This window comes from Oryzias latipes, chromosome 11 (assembly GCF_053564925.1).
Source record: "Oryzias latipes strain Hd-rR chromosome 11, Olatipes_Hd-rR_3.1".
In the NCBI taxonomy this organism is placed as follows: Eukaryota; Metazoa; Chordata; class Actinopteri; order Beloniformes; family Adrianichthyidae; genus Oryzias; species Oryzias latipes.
The window spans coordinates 19629674-19653605 of record NC_136247.1 but is presented as its reverse complement, the minus strand read 5'-3'; the positions used below and the strand labels follow the sequence as shown (position 1 = coordinate 19653605).

At 38.2% G+C, this 23932-nt stretch overlaps 1 protein-coding gene across 2 annotated transcripts in view; it reads right to left on the bottom strand.

Moving 5' to 3' along the window:
• cdk6 (cyclin dependent kinase 6) overlaps nucleotides 1-23932 on the bottom strand; it is a 46972-nt gene that overhangs the window by 15117 nt on the left and 7923 nt on the right. For both annotated transcript variants that reach the window (XM_020707100.3, XM_004074000.5), the window contains exon 4: nucleotides 15316-15483. In XM_020707100.3, coding sequence (XP_020562759.1) covers nucleotides 15316-15483 — 168 coding nt within the window. The remainder of the gene's footprint in view (nucleotides 1-15315; nucleotides 15484-23932) is intronic.

The following is a 23932-nucleotide window of genomic DNA, read 5'->3' as shown; positions in this document are numbered from 1 at the left end:
GGATTGAATGAAGCGTCTGGAAAAGCACAGATAAATCTAATCCATTATGAGTGTGAAAATTTTAATGTCTGCCCAAGGAAAGTGAGGGTTTTTTCAGCCTTAATACATCTAGAATTATTGTAAAAATTAAGGGATGTTAATAATTGCAGGTTATACATACATAATTTTGTACATAATTCCCACAATAAGGGGGGGCTTCACTGTATAATTTAACCCCTCACCATAAACAGAGCCAATGCAGATGAGAAAAAATGAAGACAACATATGAAAAAGGCAGTCAAAAAAAGCTTTCAGATGCAAAAAGATGTAATTGAAAATTGGTGTGAAATTGTATTTTTTAAATACAATTTTAAAAAGTATTAAAAATACTTTCATATTTAAACCTAAAAACTTCCATTTTCAAAATACTTATATGTACAAAACCTTTACATGGATAACCAAGGCAAATCCAAATTGGTTTTAATAAGTTGTTTTTTCTGCGTTTCTTTTAAACTGGATGACACTAATAATAGAACACGTTTTGCAGATGTGTGATACTTTCAGCTCCGCTTCCTGATTCAGTTGAAACGGAGCAGAAGTTGAGGCCGTTGAGATGAATAAGGCAGAGACATGTGACCAGAAAAAGACACGCTCAGAGACAACAATGACTGTTAGGGGTCATTGAAAAATTATAGAAGAGCGAAACTTAAAAGAAAAAAAAAACCCTGAATGAAACTAAAATAACTGTCCAGACTCAGCCGTTCTTATTTTTAGAGTATAGAACAAAAAAAATCATGCAGTGCTCCATTTAGTAGGATTTATTTTACTTTGTGCAGTTTATCATTCATTTCTTCTTTGCAAAAACATGCAGCTGTTAAAAATATTTGAAATATGAATTATTTGTAAAACGAACCACTTGACATGTTCCTATAGCTATTTCAGCAGTCAGCTCAAACGTCTTTAGTCTATTGCATATATTTGATACCCTGCAGCATGAAAAAAGTGTGCTGCTGTGAGTACATACAAAGCCTTCTAGGAAGAACCACAGACCTCATATAGCCGCCTCAGTTATTCGAAAACGTGGCCACAAACTACAGATTAAAGCATATACTTAATGCATGCAAATACTAGCAGGGACACAGGAAGACAAATGAAGATAAATGAAGTTTAAATCAACCTAGAATAACACCCTCACCACTTCCTTTATGGCATTTTTTTAAAAACTAGCTGTCTATTCTTGCACCTCACTGAGCTGCTCTGCAGCGTCCGGTGCATTTGTTCATGCCTAAGTCAAATTTGTCGACATATTTACTATTTTTAGTGTTTAACAATAAGTGATTCATACGTAAAGGTCTTATTGGTGGATTATTTCTTTTGGCATTATCGTTCCTCTGCAATGATCCCACCTTCAACACTCAAAGAGCTATGCAGGTCAATTTCTTACTGACAACAACCCAATAGGAGCCACAAATTCTTATTTCACCCTTTACAAAAATAAGATACTGATTTGCATTTATATCAATGTTATTGATATGATAAACATAATGAGCTGTTGTTTTTGGAAAAAGTATAACATAAACATAATGAAAAAAAGCCTTTTTTTTTTCAAAGTATGAATTAGTTTATAACTTTTGACAGAGGTTCATGACTTTTTTTCAAAATTAAAGACAGTCTGTAGGATCATCTCCATGCAGCAAGTTCAGTAGTATGTAGTGTAATTAGGATGGACCCTTTCACGTTGTTGACCAATCAGATGGAGCCCTATTATTAGATGTTCGCCTCCTATGATGACGAGGATCATTTGGAGTATCATTTTTAAACTTTTGCAATGAAATGGGAATTATGTTTTTGGTGGTTTTGCTATATGTTTATATACCGCAAATTATATCTTTATTGCATTATTAATCACCAATATTGCATATCGTGAGTTTTCCTTTGCAGCCTTAATCAGACCTAACTGCCGTATTTTCTGCACTATAAGTTGCTCAGGAGTATAAGTCACAACAAAAAAAAAAAAGGAAAACATTAACTAAAGAGAAACAAAAAAAAAAACAAATTAGCGTATAAGTCGCACTTTTGGGAGAAAAGTGTGGCGCTTCTGAATAACACTGCTAAGCCCGGCGTAATGCTGCTGCGTTCAATACTTATACCCAATACTGATAAACACATCTACAGTGTCCTGTTGCAGTTGTTAGTATGAAAATAGTGAACATATGAGCCTATTTATCCTATTTTTTTCAAAATTCATATAAGTCTCACCTAAGTATAAGTTGCACCCATTGACTGTATATACAAACTGGACTGAGCGAGTGTGACATCACCCATAGAAAATGACTTACTTCCAGCTCCAACAAAATTAAGTCAGTTCAGTCGCCATCTTTCCACAATACAGATGACGTCAAGAAGCAGTAATTTGGTCTAAGTTGGTCTGAGTCAACATTTCTATGGCAACCACTCTGACCAATCAGGAATGACCTTGTTGGATGTCCACAGTTGAAAGCGGGGTGTCTGTCAATCAAACCTTTTGAACGATTAACATGAGACCACATGCTTTTATTGAGGCATCCGACTAGTCAGTTTATAACTTGAATAACTTGCACTACAGAAAAAATATTTTAAAAAAATAGGATTATCAATAACATGTAAAAAGGTAGCAGAGCAAGAATGGTTAGTCTAATAAAAATATAATTACTGAGTAAAAGCTGTTTATTCCTCAATAGAAGTTGATAATTGTTTTTTTTGAGGCAGGGAGTACTTTCTATTTGGAATTTAAGGTTGGAGGGGTCAGTCAATCCAGTTATAAAGTCAATAGTCGCACCCGTGCCTAAACTATGAGAAAAAAACACGACTTGTACTCTAAAAAAAATACAGTAAGTGACCCTTGTCGTATTTTTCAGAAATCCGCTTTATAATGCAGCGTGCCTTAGGTATCAATACTGGTTGTGCTTACTGGTATCTAATTGATTTGGTGCACAGCGTTCTGTCAGAGTGTGTTTTATTACGACTTTGGTTAGCTATGAAACGACATTACTGGATGGATTGTTGGAGCATCATAGCTACCATAATTGGTGGCCTCAAAGTGTACCTGAATGCTTAAAATATTTGAGAATAAGTTGAGTAAAGTTTGACTTTTCTGAATTTTCTTTTTACATGATGAGTCTTGCACTCCAAAAAATACATGACTTTTTTGATGTAAAAGATTTTTCATTTTTCTTTAACCAGATATCCACAATGGAGGGGCTACATGTGGCTCCTGAGCCTCGGGTTGCAGATCCTTGTCCTACACCATTTCAAAGTCTGTTTATTTCCATGTATAAATGGTAGAAACACTTCAACGGAATATGCGTTTTGTAGGATTAGCAGCACAAATGAATATTTGGGCTGTTCCAATGACAAGTTTCTCTGGCTTCCAATAAACAGGTTATACGATACCAACTATGAAGTTTGATCCATTTAGCCAAATAAAGAGTCCATAAAAGTATTTTTCCTGCAACCTTTGCTTTCTGCAAGTTATTTAAAACTCACATGCATGAAATGCAGCAGAGCCGACATCAACCAGATCCCACAACACACATGAATGGATTCAGCTTAACCCTCTGTTTGAAAAGCTCCAGTCTCGAGTTTGTTACTGAGTTTTACTGTTACAACAGGTACTTGCTCTGAGTCACCACTGAACAATGAGCACAACAACTGTTTTAGCAAAGATGATTACAGCAACACTTCTGCTGTCCTGAGAAAGAAAGAAAAGCTTCCAATCTAGCTTTTTGTGTGTCCTCTTTGCCTTCTTTTCCTCCCACCATGTTTGGATTCCTAATTTTTTAGTCTGGTTGTTTTACTTTTCTCTGTTTTGATTCACTTCCAACCTCTGCTCTCCTTCTTCTTTCATGGTGGCATGAAAGAGGATACAGATTCCCATGTACAGTACACCACATGAGTCACAGATAGAATAAATAAACTCTTTCAACCTTCTAGGCTGATGTTTGAAACCTGATGTTTCCTTCCTTGGAACAAGGACAACAACAAATAACTTCAGATTAACTAAATGGGAAAAGTGAAAAAGTTAGGCTGAAAGACGGGGGAGAGTGTGAGGCTGACTCCAGATTAAAGGACAACATTCTGGGAATTCCTTTCTGCTGAAAGCATACCCCCCACCCCCCACCCCAAAACACCATCCTCTACAGCTTTCTCTGTTGATCTCGCTTGCTTACTTCCCATGAGAGAGGAAATGGCTTCTCCTGCCCCAGAAGACCTTCACAACACAAGGCAGACCTCCAAGCCTGTCTGCTGTGCATCATCTGGATCTCTGAAGCCAACGCACCATGTAACACTAAAACAAAGGGCATTGGCATGCATGTGAGGGCAGCTGACTTATGTTCTGTGCACGTGAGAAGCCCTTCGATTTTAGTTCTCCAATGGAAAGTATTTTTGTATGTGCAAATGTATGCAAGCTATCCACAGCATGTTCCTGATGTTTGAACTCGCTTCCAGGCCACTACTGCTCTCTGTAATTATGCAGAGTATCAACCAAGTTTCTCAGGAGCTGTTAATATAGCTCAATATAACTACTGAACATTATTAAGGCTTTACAGGAGAGTCAAATACCAAAAATGGCGCTTATTAGTGGATAGTATGTATTAAACATATATAATTTTACCCAAAGAAACCAATTTTAGGTTCCAACAAGCCTGAACTGGGAGTCTGACCAAAAAAGTTATAGAAAATGTTCTCGGGTGGCATCTTGATGCAGTGGTTAGCGCTCTCATCACACAGCTGGGCCCTGGTTCAAATCCCAGCTGGGTGCTTCCTGTGTGGAGTTGGCATGTTCTCCTCATGCACTCCGCCTCCCTCCAAAAGTCCAGTAACATGCTTCATGGGTTGTGTATGTGCAATGTGTTCTCACCCCACACTTGCGTCACATATTGACGCTCTCAGGGAGCCCAACACATCGTTTTTCGACCCACTGAAAATTGGACATCCCGAAACTCTGGTGATTGATTTACCTTTTCAACTATAATGATTGTTTTACTTTCATTGCTGTTTTATATACCAACAAAAATGAAGGCTATTTTAAGATAAAGCGATGCATTGAGCGCTGCTTCTGCCTATATGAGGACAAAGAAAAATATTTTCCTTTTTTTGCTGTATTATTGTAATTAATAAGGTGGAAGTTAGAATCTGCAAAACTTTACTTAATTCATTTAACTGGAGGAGACAGCACATCAAACAACGACGAGTTGGGCTCACCCAAAGTGTCAATATATGATATGGAGGGGGGTCCCTACCCATGCGTCCATATATGACGAGTTGGGCTGAGAATGTGTGTGGCCCTGCAGCAGACTGGTGACGTGTTCAGGGTTTACCCCACCTTCTCTCTCCAGTAGCGGGGATAGGCCCCAGCAACTCCAAAAAGGATTCAGATCTGAAGATGGATAGATCGATGGATTAATGAAATGATCTAAGGGATGAATAAAAGTGATCAAAATGAGCTGATTCATATAAATAAGAATATAAACAAGTTAATTCTGAATTCCCCAAAGCTACATAAGCTGTTCAGTGTTCCCTCGTTTATTAACGTTTATCCCTCGTTCTAAACATGACAGATGAAATCCAAAGCAGGATTATAGATGTTTTAAGGCTGTAAAACTTCTCACTTTTCTCAGACAGACATGACGTTTTTCACACTTTTCTCACTTGTTTAATTAAACTCTCAAAGTTCAAACCTTCATAAAAAAAACAAGTATTATAGAATGAAAACAAAGATCTGATGGTGATTGAAGATTTAAGTAAATCTGTCAAACTGAAGGCATTCTTTACAGGAGACATGGCACAGAGGAGAGTGATTGACAAGATCAACAGCCAATCAGGACACACAGACTGAAGTTTCCCTTGAGTCTGTGTGTCCTGATTCTAATGGAGACCTTCAAAATGACATAATGCCTTGAAGATGACAGGAGCTTGTGGCCTGGAGGTGATGGAATTGGCGGCGTTTGGCCAGAAGCCCATGTTTACATTCCCTCTTACTGAGGAAGCAGAGGATGAAAGAGCAGCCCTGAAAACAGACATGCACCCTCTGCACACTCACAAGCACAGGACACAAAAACATGACTTCAGCAGGTCAAAAAAGGCTTGATGGGCACTTTTACCTTCCAACAGGAAGTGGGATAAAAAGTGCAGTTTGTTCTTCCGAAAGCCCAACTGGGATGAGTTTTAATCCTGGATTTAACGGCATTCCTAAAAGCAATCTATCATAAATGAAAGTCTTCCTCTGTGAATCTCAGAAGGATACAGAGTCTGTAGGTAGACCACATATGGGAAAGGCAAAGCGGATGTGCTAATAATAACCACAGAACTGCACTCTAAGTACAGTAGGGCACAGGCTGTGATGTTGTGTCTCCAGAGGGGCCCCATTCGAAGCCTCAGCAGTCAGCCATGTTATAAACACCATTATTTCACTCCTACCTCACTTTCTCTCCTATACTTTGCAAAAAGGACAACTCAGACGCCTCGCGAGGCCAAGCCGGAACGAGGAGTTCTGACGGTAGTGGGGGTGAGGTATACTCAACCAGAGGGGTCGTGGGTGGAAGCTTGAAAGACCTGGTAGCGAAAAATGCAAGAGCAGCACACAGACTGTCTACGGTACGACAGGAAAAAAGGGGGCACTGCAACTGTTGCCAAAGTATGCACAGCGTACAGGAATGCTGCACGGGGCCCACAGCAAACGAAACAAAGACAGCACAGTCAGTGGCTCCCTCTCCCCAGTGCTACCACATCCGCACATCATTAACTGGAAAATTCCTGATATATGCTGTCATTTTTCCTCTTTTTCTGCTAATGCTCAGTTTGCTGTTGCTTGTACGGACTCGGTTTTGATATACAGGTGACTATTGGTGTCTGTGTTTTTCCTTAAGCCAAGGGTTTGTGGATCCACGTGTAACGATTGCGTGGCGTGTCTATAATTTCCCATTTTTTTTAAGGTATGAAATCTGCAATGATCTAAAAATGTGCTGGTATTCATTCTTGTATATATTCTATATCATGTAAGTGTATGAATGTTTGCTTAAGTCAAGCTGGAGCCAGTCTTTTGCTATGCTGCAGACTATTCAGGCTGACTTTTCTTCTGTTTTTTTTGACCAAGTGGAGCTGTTTGAGGAGATATTTGAACATCTCCAGAGCGCACGTGCTCAACTGTGTGCAGTACAATACGCCCCCGCCAACGCTTGCTTGCCTTTTTTCCTGTCTGTCTTAGGCAAAAAGAACAGTCTAAAAAAACTTGTTAAGAGCTTGAATATAGAGAGGTAATCTGGTTTCAAGATGTATTGAAGTCTCTTATTCTGGTAAGGGCAGACGGAAGGGAACTTGGGGGGAAACATAGGGAAAACACCTTGGAGCAGGTAACAGTTTCACTTCTCGGCACAGATAACACTGACAGAGTTCACAGAAGGCTGTGGGGATAAAGGTTAGGAGTCTAAAACCAAATCGGAGATGTAAATTATGCTCACAAAATCATGAAAGTAAGTAGTTCAGTCATTTTAATGTGAGCCTTGTGTTAGTCATGACTGAACAATTTGACTCAGAGTCCAAAAACCCCCTTCAGCTTTTGTGTTGTGATGTTCTTAAGATAAGATAAAAAGACAAAAAACAAACACTTAAAGGCAAATCTAATCTGTTAACTATAACATCACTTTCTGTTTACTTGTAAGTGAAAAACTTTTTTAACTAAATCCAATTCAACAGGCAACAACATGCACATGACATGCATGCAAGGATTAGGCAAATGAGCTTCATGGGACCATCCAGACTGCATTGTACTGCAGTAGATGTTGAGTGAATGGTATGGAAAATAGACTCCCCATACAGTCAGCTTTTAGATTTATTTCTCTTAACAAAATCTAACGTAACTTCTAATCCTCTGCTACCTTTGGAGTTGTAGATAATGACAGGAAGTCCTTCAACATGAAGCCAAACTCTGTCAAAACTCACCCCTTGCATTTGGTCTGTATCACATCGAGTTGGACGAATTAATTTGGTCAGTGTCAAGCAGTGTCTTGAATGCGCGTTTGAATGCAAGGAAGGGCTTCTTCTTCTACTAGCGCATGTCCACCACCTACAATTGGAAGAGACTTGGTGCGAAATGTCAAAGCGGTGCAAATCTCATGAATTTTGCTCACAGCTCTATTCCGATGAATGAAAGACTTGGTGTCGTAGAATTCTAACACAAATCGCAATTATTAATTTCTCCTCCATTAACAATTTTCAAATGGTTGGTACTTCTGTGAATTAAAAGTGGCGTCATCCCTTAGTCACAACCACATCCGCGTTCCTGACAGGTCAAAGTTCAACTTGATTTAACTTGCAATGAAGTCTGAAAACTGTCTTGGAAAATTGCGTTGCAGCACATGAATGCTAGAGTTTAGAGCGCAAAATGCACGTTTATGTGCGTTTACATTGACTTTTCAATGGAAGTGGTCACTTGAACGCAAGTCACACGTAGTTTACGTTCCCAAATTCCCAAATGTCAGATAGATGTAAGTTTCATCATCAAACTTTCGAAATATTCCTTTGATCTTTCAGTGCCTTACATTCTTTCCCCAAAAAGCACACCTTTACTGATAAACCGAAACAAATGCTGAGTATTACTGAAGTGTGTGTTTCCAAAATCTCAGCTCACTCATTAAGTTTCCATTCAGTTTAGTGGAGCCAGTTACAGCTTAACCAGTTCCTTTAATCAGACAGGTGACCTTCAAATATTACTCAAGAACAAAAGGGGAATCATTTTTCAACAGCATGTCCAATGTTTAATAAAGAAGGTGGTAAAATGGGATTTTAGGTTTTTTGTTTGTTTGTTTTACCAATTCTGTATAGCTGCTCATTAAAAGTATTCACCACACGAAGTTCAATGTTAAGAGGCCGATCATGGTCTTTTTGTTTTTTGTATGCTTTGTCTTTTGTTTACTTTTTTATCCCTTTCATGAAGAATATCACATGACATTAATATATTTAGCACACCATGCATCTCCATGACTGAAAAGGAGCAGAGAGAACTGTGTGGAGTTTGCCTGTTTACCCCGTGTGGGGCACTTTGGCTTTCTCCCATTGTCCAAAAACCTGTTTTATAGGTGATTGGGGATTCTAAATAGGCCCTAGGTGTGAATGTGTGCGACTGTGTGGCCCTGCAACAGACTGGTAACCTGTTCAGGGTGAACCCCACCTTCACTCAACAGTAGCTAGCTAGGTTGGCTCCAGCAACCCCGTGACCCTGAAAGGGATCCAGCAGGTTCTGAAGATGGATGATGACAATTTGCAACAATAACCATTATTTTACCTATAATTTTTGATACTTGAATCTTGACTTGTACTTGACTTGTACTTCCAATCCAGAACCTAGGATGGAACGTCTCAGCCTAGGATGTATGCAGACATTTCATTCATTTGTGTAAATGGAAAAATACATGCCCTTTGTTTAGTGTTTTTTAAATTATTTTTCTGATTATTATACGTGTCTTAAATGCATTCCAAACAAAAAAAAGAAAACTACAGTAATTTATCAAAATATATCAAAAGTATTGTTATCTTTAATTGTTTTTTGCCTTGCCTTTGCCTATATTTAAATTTTGTTTTGTTTAGTTTTTTTCTATATGCGCATTTATAACATTTGTTCACCCTAACTTGGTTTGTAAATGAGCATTTAAAAAATAAATAAATAATTTAAGAAGAAAAAAGACACACCCAGGGCATATTACTATTATTGTTGTTTGGTCTTATATGTGTGTTTGACATTAACAATTGTTTATTTATTGTGCAACTGAATGTGAATTTCTGTAAATTGAAAAATGTGTAATAAAGTTTATTGGAAAACAAAAATCTCAGTTTAGGAGCGTGTGGTGATCACCCACTTCAGATTGACAGTGCGAAATCCTTTTTTTTTAAACCATTTTGTGTTTTAGAGAGCTGGGTCAACAAAATTCTGTATTAAATCTAATTAGTTTTAAAATACAAAAATAATTCAGCAAATGACAGAGTTGCTTTTTCATTTAAAGCAATTTCGTGTTTTACTATGGCACAAACATGCTTTTTGGTTACTTTTCCAGGTAATAAGTCATATCTTATTACTAAACATTGCAACCTTGATAATTTTACATTACTAATTAAGTGAAAACTTAAAATTATTTGAAAGTCAATTTATTTTACCTAAAAATATAAATTCAATTAAAATGAAAATTGAATTGGGAACTTGTGACTAACATAACATGTAATTTAAAAGTTTAAAACGCAAATGAAAAAAATGAAGATCTGGGGTAATCAGGTGGGTCTGATCAATCAATTAACTTTTTGTGTTACTACGAGACACCAATCTTGACCCGATTCAGAAAAACTAACAACAAACCAACAGCTGTGAGGATCTCCACCGGCAGCGGAGACCATGTGATTTGTCTACCTTTGCTTCTTCTTTTTTTATCTTTTAAGTCGACCATAATTTGTTAGTGTTGCTGATTGAGCCACAAGTCAAACGCAGGCATGCGTATCACGTCAAATTTCATAACTTCTTCTTAAAACGTATGTACTGGCCGAACACAACAACCGACCGTGTTGCTGGGCAAGAAAGTAGATTCATCACAAAAAGAGAAGTTCAAGCAGTGCTGGTAAATCATCACTTTAGTGTATGAGAGTGCTACTTTCAGTTAGCAAGACTGGGGGGGAAAAAAAGGGAGTTAGGGACTCTTTGACGGCTTTATGCAAATGTTGACTTCGACTATCGTCTCATTCTACAAGCTCTAAATGATTCACTTCAAAAACTGCCCTGTCTGCTTAAGCAAGAGCAGTTCTCCAAAGCCCATTTGTGTCAGTTACAGTGGCACTGGTGACTAAATCAGTAACTGCTGGTCTGTTGGGCAAAGGGGAAGATCCTCTTAAAGAAAATGTGTTTTTAGTGTCCGCGTTCTGCACACAGGAAAGATTTTGTGCTTTAATTAGCAAGAGGAAACAATGAATGCGTGAAAAGAGATTGTGTGCGTGTTTTGGCCTGATAGGGGGGATTCCAGGGGGATTCCAGATGCACGAACATTCATCTGGAACCGACAACCTCACGTTGCAGAGCTCAACAACCAAAGTATGCACCAAACACAAGTACACTGACACATGCATTGTGTATAACTCAACCAAATCCCCATCACTAAATAGATTTAGCACCTAAGCTCCAACTATGGCCACATGTCAGAAATGAAGTAATGAGATGCTCTACCTCATCAGTATTGTTTTGCATTTCATAAAGACTATTGGTGAAAAACAGATTCAAGAACAAAAATTGCAGTTATTCAAATCTATGTGGTCCAACCTTTACAACCAAAGAAGGAAATGGATGTGTGTGCGAATGTATTTGAACCATATCTTGGGTGCATGAGTAGATTTAGGGACTTGATGTGTTAATAGCCGGTAATTCCCCAAGAGGCACCCTAACCTCAACAAAAAGCTCGCCCTTTTAGTCATAAAAGAAAAAAATCCACAGTGAAACTATAAATTGACTAACATGACGCAATGATACAAGCAGGAGGATAGATCTCATAAATGAACTCAGCAATTTCTTGTCCAAATCATAAAATAGTCTTAATAGTTCTTCTGTTTTTTTTTGCCTCATGCATAAATGAACAGTGTGATGTTGCTCAACTGTTTTTATGTACTAACCTTTTTTTCGCAAATGGTGTTGTTTTTACATTTACAAAAGCAATTTGTATGTCAATTAGCTCAATGGTTGTATCCAATAATAAATAATGGCAGAAGAAACTAGGATCTGATTAATGCTACTTCAAAAGATGGATACCCAAACTGTGTGCCACTTGGTACCGACACACAGTAAATGGATCTGCTACACCATATAAGAACACAGATTTCGGTGTTTTTGGACATGTCAGTCATTTATATTCTATTCAGTTTTTCTGTACAATTCAATCCAATCATTGTATCTTTCCAGTAATTGTGGGTGGGGTTATATAAGACTGGATGAGGGCGTGAGACAGTGCTGGGCTTCAGTCAAAGGCAAAGCAAGCAAAACCTTGGATGTACAAATTATTATGCAAATTGTATTTTAGTGTAAAAAAAAGGAAATTCTTTGTTTTTTAATTTAAACTCATGGATGATATTTTGTATCAGCGCTATTTGGACCTGAGATAATTAGTTTCCCAGGTGAGTTCGAACTACGGTACTAAAGAAGGACGTTCCACATTATGAAGCAGACCAACATTTTCAAGGAATATAGGAAAGAAAAAGAATCTCTAAAACAGCGTGAAATAGTTAAATGACATAGACAAGGTATGAAAACCAAAAATTGAGCGAGATCATCGTACTATTCAAAAGACTGGAGGTTGATTCAGGGCACACACAGGTTCATGCAGATAAACACAAAAAAGGAAGATTTCTGCCAGACAAATCCATTAGGGATAATGGCGACGAAGTGTGCATTATCAGAAATTAACGCATACCGTGGAAGCTCGAATCATTTCTGGTTAATTTCTTTTATACCATGGTCCGGGTGAATACTCGATTCTGATTGGCTGCTGGGTGTGTATTAAAAAGTGATATACCACAGGATAACCCACGGTGAAAAAAGAAGTTCCGGTCGCCTAGCTTAAATGTTTTGTATCACTGCACCGGCATCTTTATAACAACCTTTTGCTTCATCATTTGGACAAAAACAAGCGGTAAGAGGAGAACTTTCTCTCTGAACTGATGCTTTATTCGACCCATCGGAAAGATAAGCATATATATATCGCTTTGTATCGCAGAGTCGTGACTGCATCGGCGCGACGCGGATTAGTTGTTACGTGACAAATAGTCTGCTTTTTGTGAGAAAGCGATCAAAATTGGAAAAAAAAAACAAGAATTAAGGACTAAAAACGGTTTACTATTCTTTTCTTTAGTAAGTGACCATGGTATAAGCGGGTTAATGGCCTTCGAAGTATGCATTATCACTTTTTAACGCACTTCGCGGAAGCAGTTCAGGCTACCACGGTGTGCGTTAAAAAGTGATAATGCATACTTCGTCAGCCATTAACCCTTACATAATGCAGACTTGTAAGGCCACTATCCCGCTTATACCATGGTCACGTGCAAAAGAAATAAATATTCAATCAGATTTTAGTACTTTATTCTTGTTATTTGTTCGGTTTAGATTGTTTTTTTTACACAAAAAGTGGACTATTTGTTACGTGGTGTGGTGCGTTGTCACGGTAATAAGACATTTCTGTCATCCTACAAACTCACAAGTTGATGCAGGAATTATGAAGCTGCTACAAAATAAGGGGTCAAATGTAACTTGACCAATCAAAATATTTTTGATTGGAATAGATTTTGATTTCTCCAAATGGAGCAAATTCAACAAATGACCATTTTTCATTCTTCCGAATCTATAAAATGTTGTGGAACTCTCTGGTGCGTAATAATGTGGAACAGTGCATTTAAAAGAAATACTGTTATCTTCAGGAGGTTTTTTCAATAACATTTAATATTTACCCTACTGGTTGGTGACTTGAAAATTATGCTGACTGTCATTTGCATTGAATATTTAGAAAACTATCATTTGCATAATAAGTTGGAACACGCTCTAGTCTCACATGTTGTTCCTTGCTTGTCAATGATCTACCAAAGGTCATCACAGATGAGGCCGCCTGCTCACCTTTTGCAACTCCACTTCAAAAGCAACTGATCTGACACTTGTTTGCTTTTGTAATTTATCATGTATTATTTACATCAGTCTTTGCATTCATTTTGCTTCTTTGTATATTTCTAGCTATCTAAATCTGGGAGAATGCTTTCCTAAAGCTTAAATGTGTCCCTCTTTTAAACGAAGCATCAAATGTGAACACACTGAATCCAAGACTCAAATCCACTATTTTTACATAACTTTTGAATTAAAATAACAGAACAAATTGAGATGTCCGTCAGTTCTAGCTGCTTGTTACTCGAGTTGCAACACCTCCACAATAAAAACCTTAGGTTTAGCTGATATCAGACATCCTGATCAGTTTATAGAATAATTAAACTCCAAAGACTAACAATTCCCTTTTACTGCCAAACTACATAAGGTACAGTAGTAACAATATTTGTGTTATTTTTTAAATTTGGTGAGACAACAACATGAAATTCGTTTTTCTTCTTCTAAAGACTGGAAAATGGTGTTTGTGTGCCTCAAACCAGCCACTACAAATTCATCTATTCCTCTATCTTTCTGTTACATGTGGGATCAAACCAGAGCTACTAACCATGACGCTATCACGGCTGGTTTATTGGCAGCCTTGTTAATCCTGTGCAATTTTTTGGAAATTTATGTGTGTATATTGTGTATATATTGACTCCATAGTTTTTCTTTTTTTCTTTATATATCGCTCTCTGTACCTGTACTGCTGCTGCAACAAGTACATTTCCCCATCGTGGGACTAATAAAGGAATATCTTATCTTTGATAGCTTTACATTAAGCTATGAAATGTTATAACTACATGCCTGTATGTATTCAATAGGATTAGAACACCAAAGCTTTTTAAAAAAAAACTATTTTTCTTAATTGTTTACATTTTTGCTTCGACACGTTTTTCATTCCATTACAACTTTATCAAATGAATTGAACAAGTTCAGGCTGGGAAAATTGCTAATGTGCTACAAGGCATGAATGCATGTGTGTGCATGAATGCAAAGAAGATCAAAAGACCTTATCATAAAGGCTTACATTAAAAAAAAAGCACCAAGTGTCTAGTGCTGCCCACATTTATTGTTTCGTTGCTTCTTAATTTGAGCTCTTCCCAAGTTTCCCTTCTGCCTCCCTCTGTATATTATCAAGTCATCAGATACCAGAGCTCAACAGTTGAACATCAAAGTACCGACAGTGTGAGGGGAGGCCTATCTGTCTCCTCTTGTCTGCTCCATCCCGCTCTGTGACAGCCACTGAGGGGTTCCTGAGACACTACATGAAGGGGGGACTTGGCTCTCACTTTACACAGAGAAATCCTATCATTTGGCGCACTCCTCTTGAGATACCAACTGATGCCCCGTAAGTGCCCAGACAAAACACTGGATGCTTTTTATCCAATTCTCAGGAGAAGGGAGAAAAGTTCAAGCCATGTGTTTTGTGCATTAGTTAAAAATGGGGAAAACAGTTTTAGAACATATGAGAAAATGAAAGAAAAAGCTCTAGAATAAGCTGGGAGGTTTTCAGGAGATGCTTAGTGGACAGGTGCCATGACACTTAGTTGGCCAAAGCTCCACATGGCATCAGGGTCAGGGAATAGTTCCCCATCAAAGACAGAGAGGCTAAACTCTGTGCCAATAGGGTTTGATAGGCACTAACTCACCACAGATGTCAGAGCCATCTGGAAGCTGTAGATGCGAGCTAGCCCAAAGTCCGCCAGTTTGATCTGTCCTCCGCTAGTGACCAGGATGTTTTGGGGCTTCAGGTCACGGTGAACCACACGGTGCGAGTGCAGGAAGTCCAGTCCCTGGAGCAGCTGGTACATCATATCCTAAAAAAAAAACAGGTTTTAAGAAAGAAATTACAAACTGAATTTTTTAACTTGGTGTGTTTGACCTGATGAATATGATTCAGTAAAACTAACAACTTCAATTAATGCATCTGCACAGAAAGTTACCAAACAAAAAGTAACAACATACAAATGCAACAAGACATTGAAGTATTGAGGGAGTCAACAAGAAGAAGCCTATCTCTTTTCTTGTCGACTGTGGCAGATGTTTGATAACTGACTATAACACACACACACACATACACACACAAATGACAGCGGCAGAGTTAGGCCCCTGCTTTGTGCGAGAACAGATCTGTGTTGGCGAGCAGCTGTCCTGCTATAGTTAACTGTTTCTTGCTTGCTTTTCAGGCCCGTCAGCAGTGACTTCAAGTAGCACTGCATCTACGACAAACTAGCAAACTATTGTGAGCAGGAAAAAGCTATTTCCAAACCAGCTTAGACTTGTTCTTTTGAAACTCAAACAGGTCTTACACCTGTAAACAAATAGTTCAAGGGATAGTGGTAAGGCAGTTTGTTACCTCAACTGTCATCCAGGCAACTTAATGCATCCAGTTCATGTTTTTGCATGTAAGAATTAGGTAGGGTAGGTAACATAGAGCAAGGAAAAACAATGGTAACTAAAATTACAAAGACACATGTTTTTTTTTAAGGAAACACATATCTTAAACAAACAGCTCCAAAACAGTCTATCAAGACCCCACAAGTGAAGAGGACCAGAGTCCACAGCTCTATTAAGTGGCCAACCAGCTGGTGTGCGAGTCAATGAGGCCTGTGAATTCAAGCAGAAAACATTAGCAAATGGCGTGGGGCCTGGTTGTGTGCTAGCCATAGAAAAGACTCCCCACACGGTTTTGTGGGGATGATGAGCGATGTGGCACAAACGCTCTGTACATTTGGTTATAAAGTAAAACGGGTATATTTGCGTACATGTGTACCCCTGCGTAAGGGTGCATCACTGAGTGAAAGCATGCAAAAGCATGTGGGTGCCCTCTGACCATAGGCAGGATGCATAAACAGTCCTTCCTTTCTACATCTCCATTCAGCCATGACCTATGAAGAATGGCAGCAGACACACAGGGCCATAGGACAGAGGCAGGCAGTTAGCCATTTTTGTGTGTGTTTGTGTGTGTGTAGCATGGGGGGGGCTGACACAATAGTATTCCTCCACCCATCAGTTCCTCTCAGCTTTAAATAGTCATTTCACCATGTTTCCTTTCAACAGCATTTCCTAGTAAACACTAATTATCTCACGTGTGACTCTTGGACACAAACAATCTTGGCCTTCTTAGCCTTTTCTATAGCATCAATTACAAACACGAAAAGTCATAAACATTTCAGCATTTTTCCAGAACTAAGCTCAACAAAGGCAATTGAGGCAGTGTCTAATAAATAGATAGAAATGGCAAGATTTACAGTATGTGAGTACAAGGTTGCCTATATGATTTGCACGAGTCAAAAGTTCCAAATTGAAGTTGGAAGGTTTTTTTTCCAAAGGTGCTTTAAACAACTTGTGGAGAAAAGAAAAACCAAACAAAAAGGCAACATATCTAACCCTGAAAAAATGGGAGAAAACAGACTGACTACAAGAGGCAGTCAAAACATGGCTTTCTGAGCTCAGCTCCTTTTTTGATGCTAATGTACCAGAGGCAGCCATATTGTTTATTGTAGTATGGAACAATATAGGACATCTGCCGGTTAGCGTTAGTGTAATTCCCTCCCCATGCTTCATTAACCTCCCCCCTTCGTGGGCCCACGGAGTGGAGCTGTGGAAGTATGGAGGATAGTGGTGAATAGTGGTGGAGGAGGAACCCAAGCACTGGCCCGCCTGAGTAGCACTAAGACTGGGGCAAGCAGGCTGCTTGATGTCCTTCCAGCTCATTTGATCCCTGGAGGGGGGCTTCTTTCATCAATGACCATGTGGTGGGTCTTGAATCAGAGTGGGTGGTGAAGGGTGGAGGGTTGAAGTATTTATCATGGGTAAGGGTTCAGATGGGCCACGGTGGGGTGTCTGTCACTGGTTGGTTTTAGTATGGACAGCAGGTCTTTGGGCGGTAAGGTAATTTAGCTGAGGGTGAATCGTTTTATGGTTCTTATGGGGTTTGGGATGAAGACAATGTTGATGCCTTTTTCAGATGAGCGATGGTTTAAGTTAGACCTGCTGTCATAAAGGTGGAGCTGAGAGCACAGACAGTTGCTCGGGGATAATGGGGTCACACTTGGGTCACTGTGTGTCCTAGAAATAACAGGGAAAGGTGCCTATGATGTGTTGTCACTGCTTGTCCTTTTGTCCCCTTGAGGCTCCAGCTGGTCGGATGTTAAGAGAAAGCCTAAGGAGGAGGGGTGGTCTAATGGGGCATCATGATTGAAAGAGGAGCTTATCCAACTGTTAAACAGTGCTGAAAGCCTCATGTCTCAAACTTGGCTAAAGTTGGGAAGAATTCTATTAACCCTTCAAATCTGACATAGATAAACCGTGACAATTTAACTATCTTCTTCCTTCTTTTTTTCTCGAGATTTTGTTCCAATGATTAGACAATAATTTTTAAACACAGTTTCATAGAATCTAAAACTTTCATCAAGCAAGAAACAGGATAACCATTAGACAGATACTGTAGCGTCCCCAACACTAAAAAATTTTAATGGTAACGAGTTGCTGCCAAAAATAGTTCCACGATGAATTGGATATTGCTTCAAATCAGTAGGGATGCACAATGTCGGTTTTAGGCTTTTAGAGTCCCACTTCGATCATGCAGATGTATCGAAATGGAGCGGAGCAGACCTCTTTTTGTAGTTTTTAGTAAAGAACTACAAACAGCGTTTTTTCATTTGCTCCTGATTCACCACAATTTAAATATAGAAATACTCAGAAATTATTTCAGTATTAATTTTCTTTATCTCCTCCATCATGAGAAAAATGTTACAAAAACATGTTAAAAACACGCAAAACACATTTTTAACGGAAGTGGGTCTTTAAGGAAACATGACAAGTGACATTGAAAGTGCAAGCAATTTCAAATTCATTTGTTTTGACACAACACAATAAATAAATAAAAGAAATAAAACAAAAACATTTTCCCTACAGTGTTGTGAAATAGAAAGTTTTTGATTTTTCTATGCATAAGTCCTAAAGCCAGAGTTAGATTTTATTTTTACATAAGTATACATCGGACATTTTAAGTACTACTCAAAAATATAAAAACGATTAAACGTTTTCAAATAATATGAAAAAATGTGTATTATTTGTCTCTTATTATTATCTCATTAGTTGAAACTGTCACATGCCTTAAATCCAAGAAACATGCATTTTCTGAAAACTTGCCGTAATAGTGATCTGCTTTGTTCTGACCTTGAAAAAAGCAAAGAAGAAGTGACTTTCTAGCTTTAGCTGACCTGAGAGATCCCACCATCACAGAATATCCAGCTGTGGCTTTTCGGTATAAATAAAGTCGAATTATAGTTTATTAACAACAAAACAGATTAGCAAATGCTTTTCTGGATTACAGTAGAAGTAACACATTTATAATTTGGTTGTTAGTGGACAACAGCTCAGTGCATTGCCAATAGCCCTCCACAATAAATCGCAAATTTATGGTTATCGCAATATCAAGCTGTGCTATACGCATATAGCAAAAGACGAGGAACATAAATGGTTTTCTGAAATGTGCTAAAAAATCTTATGGTAGCTCGAATTATTCAACGAATCAAACAAATCCCTTTATGGATTTGACCAATCGGATGGTCCCCTTTTATGTTAGATGCTTGCCTCATTTGTAGACAAGGGTCATTTGAAGTATAACTTAAGTTATGTCGACTCTTACTTAAATTAAACTGTTGCAGCAAAATAGAAATGATGTTTTTGCTTGTTTTGTTATTTGTTCATGTGTCGCTAGTTATATCGTCATCGCAATATTGATAACTGATAACGAAAATCGCAGCCCTAGTTGCCAACTATCAAATGTTATTTGAAAAACAAAATACAATGTCTATTTATGAAATTTAAACATTATCAATTTGAATTACTCAAATTCTTTCAAACGTCCATAATGAATGGGATGTCCAGGCAGCTTATCTATTTGCAATCACGGTGATCAGTCTGGTACACACAACAAATTATTTTCATTTTAGATTTATAAATATACATAATATTCTTGAATAGCAGCTAGATCAAGGGTGTCAAACTCATTTTCACTGAGGGCCACATCAACATGGCGGCTGTCTTTAAAGGCCCAGATATGATTTATACATGTAACTGAATATAATGAAACAAAATGTAACTACTCCTTAATGTTAAATAACTCATTATTTATTTATTATAACTTTTTAAAGTCACAATTAGAGTTGCATAGAAAACATGTTTGCTTGTTACTCTAACATAAATCCTTTTAAATGTGACTCTGACAGGTTAGGTTATATATTGGCAGTGTTTAAGTCCTAATGTATAGTTGCCCAATCCCATATTTTAAGTCTGATTCCCCCAAAGTATGAATAAATACACACCCATTTTTATTTTTTTCTCTAAGAAATTAAAAACTCTTATGTTCTCGCGGGCCACATAAAATGACATGGCGGGCCACATTTGGCCCGCAGGCCTTGGGCTTGACACATGTGAGCTACATGGTTGAGTTGGCTGCGTGTAGGACTGGCTCGAGGGGTAACCAGGAATTGTTTCCCAGGGGGCGCGATGAGCTTTATCCAGGGTTGGTACTCGGGCAAGTCCCTTCATGCTACTGCCGAACTATGTAGCCCAATTCTGAGTCCCTCTGTGCCAACCCCCGGATAAAAAAAGGGTTATGCCAGGAAGGGCATTCAACATACCGGTAACCACCTGTGGGACTCAGTGAAGGTTGATTTGCTTTGGTGACCGCTTACGGGATATGCCGAAAGGTGAGTGACAGCATAATATTCTTGTACAATGTGTTGCACATTAGAAAAGTTTTGTGTAAAGATGATTTATGATCAACTATTTTTTTTACCTCCAATTGTTCATCAAATCAGTATCACTAACTTTAGTTTGCAGTTCCTACCACCTGCATTTTGTTTCTGATTTGACAGATTATAAATAGGCTGAATGTGGGTACAGCGGCAGGGTTGGATTTGTTTCAGGATTTTTCACACTTTTGACGTATGGCTTGAGAATGGGTGCAGGCAGGAACATGAACTGCTGATTGTGTAAAAAGGCAACAAAATGTTTAAAATAATATTTTTTAAAATGATTAAGTTGGGTGGTGCAAATAGAGGTTAGACAAAGAAATACATGGGGGATTAGGATCACAGATCAAACCCACTAAATTTGACAAAATTACAACTTATTTTAACATTAATCAGGTCAAAACCGAAGTATTGGCTTGTAAGTCTAGACTTAAAAAAAGCAAGCAAAGTCTCATGTGGTAGATAATGCATAGAATTGCACAATAAAGAAAAAAAAACACACAAACTTGGCAAAGTTTAGAATGAGTTGATTTGGAATGATCCATATTTTTATGTAATTGAAACAGAGACAAAAAACATTTCCTTGTGCCAACAAACGTTATTTTCCTAAACAGTAATTATCAGCTTTCAGTTGACAACTAGGATTTCTTCCAGGATTTCTTGGAAGGATTTCTTCACCAAAGAAGCAACCACTATTTATTTTACTTAATGGCTTCCTCCCACTGTCCAAAAACATGCTTCATAGGTTGATTGGAAACTCTAAATTGACCATAGGTATGACTGTGAGAGTGAATGGATGTGTGATTGTGGATATTCTACCCTGCGACAGACTGGCGACCAGTCCAGGGCATCCCCTGCCTACGCCCATAAGTGGCCGGGATAGGCTCCGGCAGCCCCGTGACCCCGAAAGGGAAAAATGGTATAGAAAATGAATGAATGAATGAATATATATTTGAATGTAATATGTAGCTGCGACAAATTGGTGCAGGATGTACCACACCTTTACCCAATAGTAGCTGGGATAGGCTCCAGCAACCCGGGGCCCCCAAAAGAACTCAACGAGTTCAGAAAATGAATGGATGGATGTAATATGGAGGCTAATTGCTGAAAACTTAAAGTGGCATTACTTCAAGAAAGGGAAAAACATGCCTTTGGTTCCAATGAAAGGCTGTATTGAGGTCCCTAATGACAAAACAGCAACGTACCATTGAAATGAGACTTTGTTCTTTATATTAAAACTAACATTATTTCACTTTGTTTGACAAACAAGCCAACAATGTTGATAACATTATTTTCCATAAAATCAAGCATCATTTAGGCATAGTATGAAAATGCTGTTTTTTACTGAAGAAAATTCCAGCTTTGAAAGCTTTAAGTAATGGCTGTTTTTGCCTTAATAATTTAAATTTAAATTTAAAAGAAATAAACATACACAGGTCTACTAGTGATTCAGTAATGATCAAAGGAAACAATACTGTTTTTCAATTATTAGAATTTAATTTTTTTATTTTTCTTGAAACAAACAGAATTTATTTTCTAAGTTCCTGTAAAAGTTGAACAGGAATACTGGAGTCATAAAAAAACAGATCTTTCAGAGGCTTGGAGAAAAAACAGATTTAAGGCAGGAAAGTCACATCATCATCTTACGCAAAATCCTTCGTAAAGCCAGTATTGTTTTATTTTTTTCTATATGTGTCGTTTAAACATAATCTTTCACACAGGCTCCCAGCCCTCAGGTGAAGAACCTTTTGTGGCTGCAGCGCCGGAACTTCTCACTTTCAATTCTGACACTTCAAACTCGGAGCCTGCTGCCTCCGAATGGGCGTAGTCCTTTCCAGTATTGTTCGTGGCACATTTACAAACCTTGGGGTGAAAGCTGATCAAGAAATAGTCAAAAGGGGATTTGTGTGGGAAAAGTTAAAATAAAAAGTGAGGGTTACAGAGGAAAGAAGATTGTAACACATCCACTTCCGACCTTTAGGTAGAGTGTAAGTAGATGCTCAATAATTTTTTCCAGAGGGGAAACTGATGATGGTGGTGACGTAGAATGTCAAGAAAAAGGGTTGATCCAAAGCCAGTTGATGGGATCAAATCAAATAGTCCTAATTTTTAAACAAAAAATGAATATTCTTTTATAAAAGTGAGTCTCTCTCATTGGACCAGGAAACGTTCATTCAAGTAACCACTTCCGAAGAAAAGTCTACACACATGCACTGACCAAAAATAGACAACCTGATCAACTCTATGCGAAGGAGATGTGTCGCACTTCATGAGGCAAATTGTGGTCACACCAGATACTGACTGGTTGTCTGAGTCCCCTGACCCCCTCAATAAAACAAAACTGAAGATTTCAGAGTGGCATTTTCTTGTGGCCAGTCTAAGGCACACCTGTGCAATAATCATGCTGTCTAATCAGCATCTTTATATGGCACACCTGTGAGGTGGGATGGATTGTCTTGGCAAAGGAGAAGTGCTCACTAGATTTAAACAGATTTGTGAAGAATATTTCAGAGAACTGGTTATTTTGTGTATGTGGAAAATGTTTCATATCCTTGAGTTCATACCATAAAAAATGGGAGTAATAACCAAAGTGTTGCGTTTATATTTTTGGTCAGTGTATATACATAAGAATATTAAATGCTGAATTGTGCATATATATATATATATATATATATATATGTACTGTGAGTACATATATATATATATATATATATATATACACATATATGCATATATACTGCATGCGCACAATTCAGCGTTTAATACTCTTATGTTGACGTGACACTATGCAAGTATTTAAGTCCATTTTTGGGCTATTTGTACGAAACGTGCAGCCATTGACCACGCTTTGAATGTTAAACCAATGGAACTTTGACCAATCAGGGAGTCTGATTTGGTTGTGACGTATGGGCGTGTTTTCAAAACACGCAAGTGCCAACTGTTTGAAAATTGATTAATTGCGGTTTGTGTCTGGCTGGTAATATACGATGCAAGTCTTTCATATTTTGGAAGAGATCTGTGAAAGTAAAAGTCTGGAGCAAGATTTGTGCGGCTTCAACATTTCGCACCAAGCCAACTGTGAGTACATAAGTTAGCATTGGGTATCGACAGTCCAGATTTCTTGCCTTAGAATGACTTAGAAAAAGTACAGTTTTATAGAATGAAACCAAAGATTTAAGTAACTCTGGCAAACTGAATGCATTCTGTATCAAAGACACGGCACAGAGGAGATTGATTGACAAGGTCAACATCCGATCAAGATGCAGAAGACAGTGCACTGTTTAAAAAAAAGAATGCGAGATTGAAACAGCAAGACTGTGAAAGGTGAACCGTGACATAGCGGGGAACACTGCCGTTGTTTTTTGTTTTGCTATTTGTTCGTGTATCACAAGTTATATCATCATTACAACATTGATCCCTAATATCGCCCACAGCAAGTTTTCCTCTTATCGTGCAACCAAGTTGGAACCCATCTGCCACGTTTGCCTTCCTTCCAAAC